This window comes from Dendroctonus ponderosae, unplaced genomic scaffold (genome assembly GCF_020466585.1).
Source record: "Dendroctonus ponderosae isolate FM_Combo_2020 unplaced genomic scaffold, Dpon_F_20191213v2 Dpon_F_20191213_5, whole genome shotgun sequence".
NCBI classification, from domain to species: Eukaryota; Metazoa; Arthropoda; class Insecta; order Coleoptera; family Curculionidae; genus Dendroctonus; species Dendroctonus ponderosae.
The window spans coordinates 12,613,053-12,614,836 of record NW_026018715.1 but is presented as its reverse complement, the minus strand read 5'-3'; the positions used below and the strand labels follow the sequence as shown (position 1 = coordinate 12,614,836).

At 40.3% G+C, this 1,784-nt stretch overlaps 1 protein-coding gene across 3 annotated transcripts in view; it reads right to left on the bottom strand.

The window, feature by feature from the left end:
• LOC109545465 overlaps nt 1-1,784 on the bottom strand; it is a 102,433-nt gene that overhangs the window by 8,978 nt on the left and 91,671 nt on the right. For 2 of the 3 annotated variants that reach the window (XM_019916182.2, XM_019916181.2), the window contains exon 6: nt 696-953. In XM_019916182.2, the coding sequence (XP_019771741.1) occupies nt 696-953 (258 nt within the window). The remainder of the gene's footprint in view (nt 1-695; nt 954-1,784) is intronic. The other variant, XM_019916183.2, reaches the window with a different exon arrangement.

Here is a 1,784-nt window from a genome sequence, read left to right as displayed (position 1 = left end):
GATCGTTTTTCTTTCGTTACATATATGTATGTATATTCCCTGAACATACCATATACATTCACTGAACGAATAATTCCCCAACAAACCGGAATGAAGCAAAACTCGCTAGCCAACTAGTAGGCTCTATGGTCCATCTTTGGTCAAAATTTCAGGCGTCCAGCTCCGTCAAAGACTTAAAAATGATTGGGAGTTGAGCCCCTTAACTTATTCGTATTTTATTTTTAATTGTATGCAAAGGAATTTCGAATTATTCTCTGTTAAAAAAAAAAACGTACCAAAACCCATTTCAAAGATGTTATAAAAGCATTTGAAAATTCCTCTATTAGTTCGCTTATGAATGCACGCTTTCAACTCCAATTTGGCGGCCTAAAAGTACGACTGAGGAAAAATTCGCGTCCTTTGATTTTACGCCAGAGAGACATTTCCGCTGCAGCAGACAAATTAAAATTTGCAACCGCAAAGCCGACAATGATTAAAAGTTCTTATTGCCCCCTACACGTGTAAGTCCGAAGCGCAATAATATTCAAACATGCAAATTGCGAAAATTTGCGTAATTTTTGAATCTCGGACTTATTAAGAGCCACATGTGAGAGCAGAGCGGTTAAAGTGCATTTCGTCCGGTTTGGTCCTCCACATTTTAATAGAGCAAAACACAAAACATACTAAGCAACAGGGTGAGCCAAAGACAAACTAACCAGAACTAGAGTTACCTCGTCGCAGAGTCATTGTTCGGCTTCCCTCCGTTGCACTGAACAGCCCATTGCAAGTGGCGTCTCCGCTTTGGGCCACCCGGTAGTCAATGCCTTCGGCATTCTCTGAGGATGGCGTGGTCTTCTCGTAGACGAAACACCTGAATCGGTCCTCATTTGAGGTGACATGATGATGGTGGATTTGGCCTACCAAGTATCGCACGCTGCCCTCTTTCCATGAAGCCAAACATTGAAGTTCTTCAACTGAAAACAAGAAAACAAGAATGCTTGGTTTGTTACACAGTTTTTAAATAAAAACATTAAAGAATAATTTCTTCCATGTCCATGCCGCCAGCGGACTATTGTCTCATTGGTCATTATCTTCTGCAAAACGCTGCGTTTCAGTCGATTTAAATAATGGCAGTTTTTCCTCAGTGAATTCATTTACGAAAACTGGAGCCTTAGCTTTATGCTGCCGATTTAATTATCAATGGCAACATACTTGATGTTATAAATAATTCAGGAAGCCGAATTAAAACCGCTAAATCATAGCAGACATACTTAAAATTCTGCAGGATTTCTTGCCTTGAAGCTGCCTGGCTCTGAGGCTGCGGCGCGATCTTCTCTAGTCGAATTAATTAAGTTTTCTGCTTAGTCGGATGGCTATTTTATTTCGGATTAAGTTGTTATTTTCGCGCCGAGTCGATTAATTAGTCTTGGCCATGTTTTTTCCGGGTTTTGCCCGGATATATCTCGCGTCACTGATCCTCTCTTCTGTTGTAGAAGACGAATTTACGCGAGATTTTGCCCAGGAATAATCAAACCAGTTTTTAAATTGACAATAGTGTAATACATTAAACGTATGATGGAAGAGTTCCATTAAATAAAGTGAAATAGTTTTGAAAGAATAGCTACCCTAATTGGCAACGGGAAAAGGTGGAACCATTTCTTGGCCTGCCCGTTCGCCAGACCTGACGCCCTGCGATTCCTATTAATCGGGTTACGGGAAAGAAAATGTTTTTGCCACACCACCCAACGACCCACATCAAGGATGCATTTAAGGAAATTTTCGAACAAACTTTATTAGATTTTTGA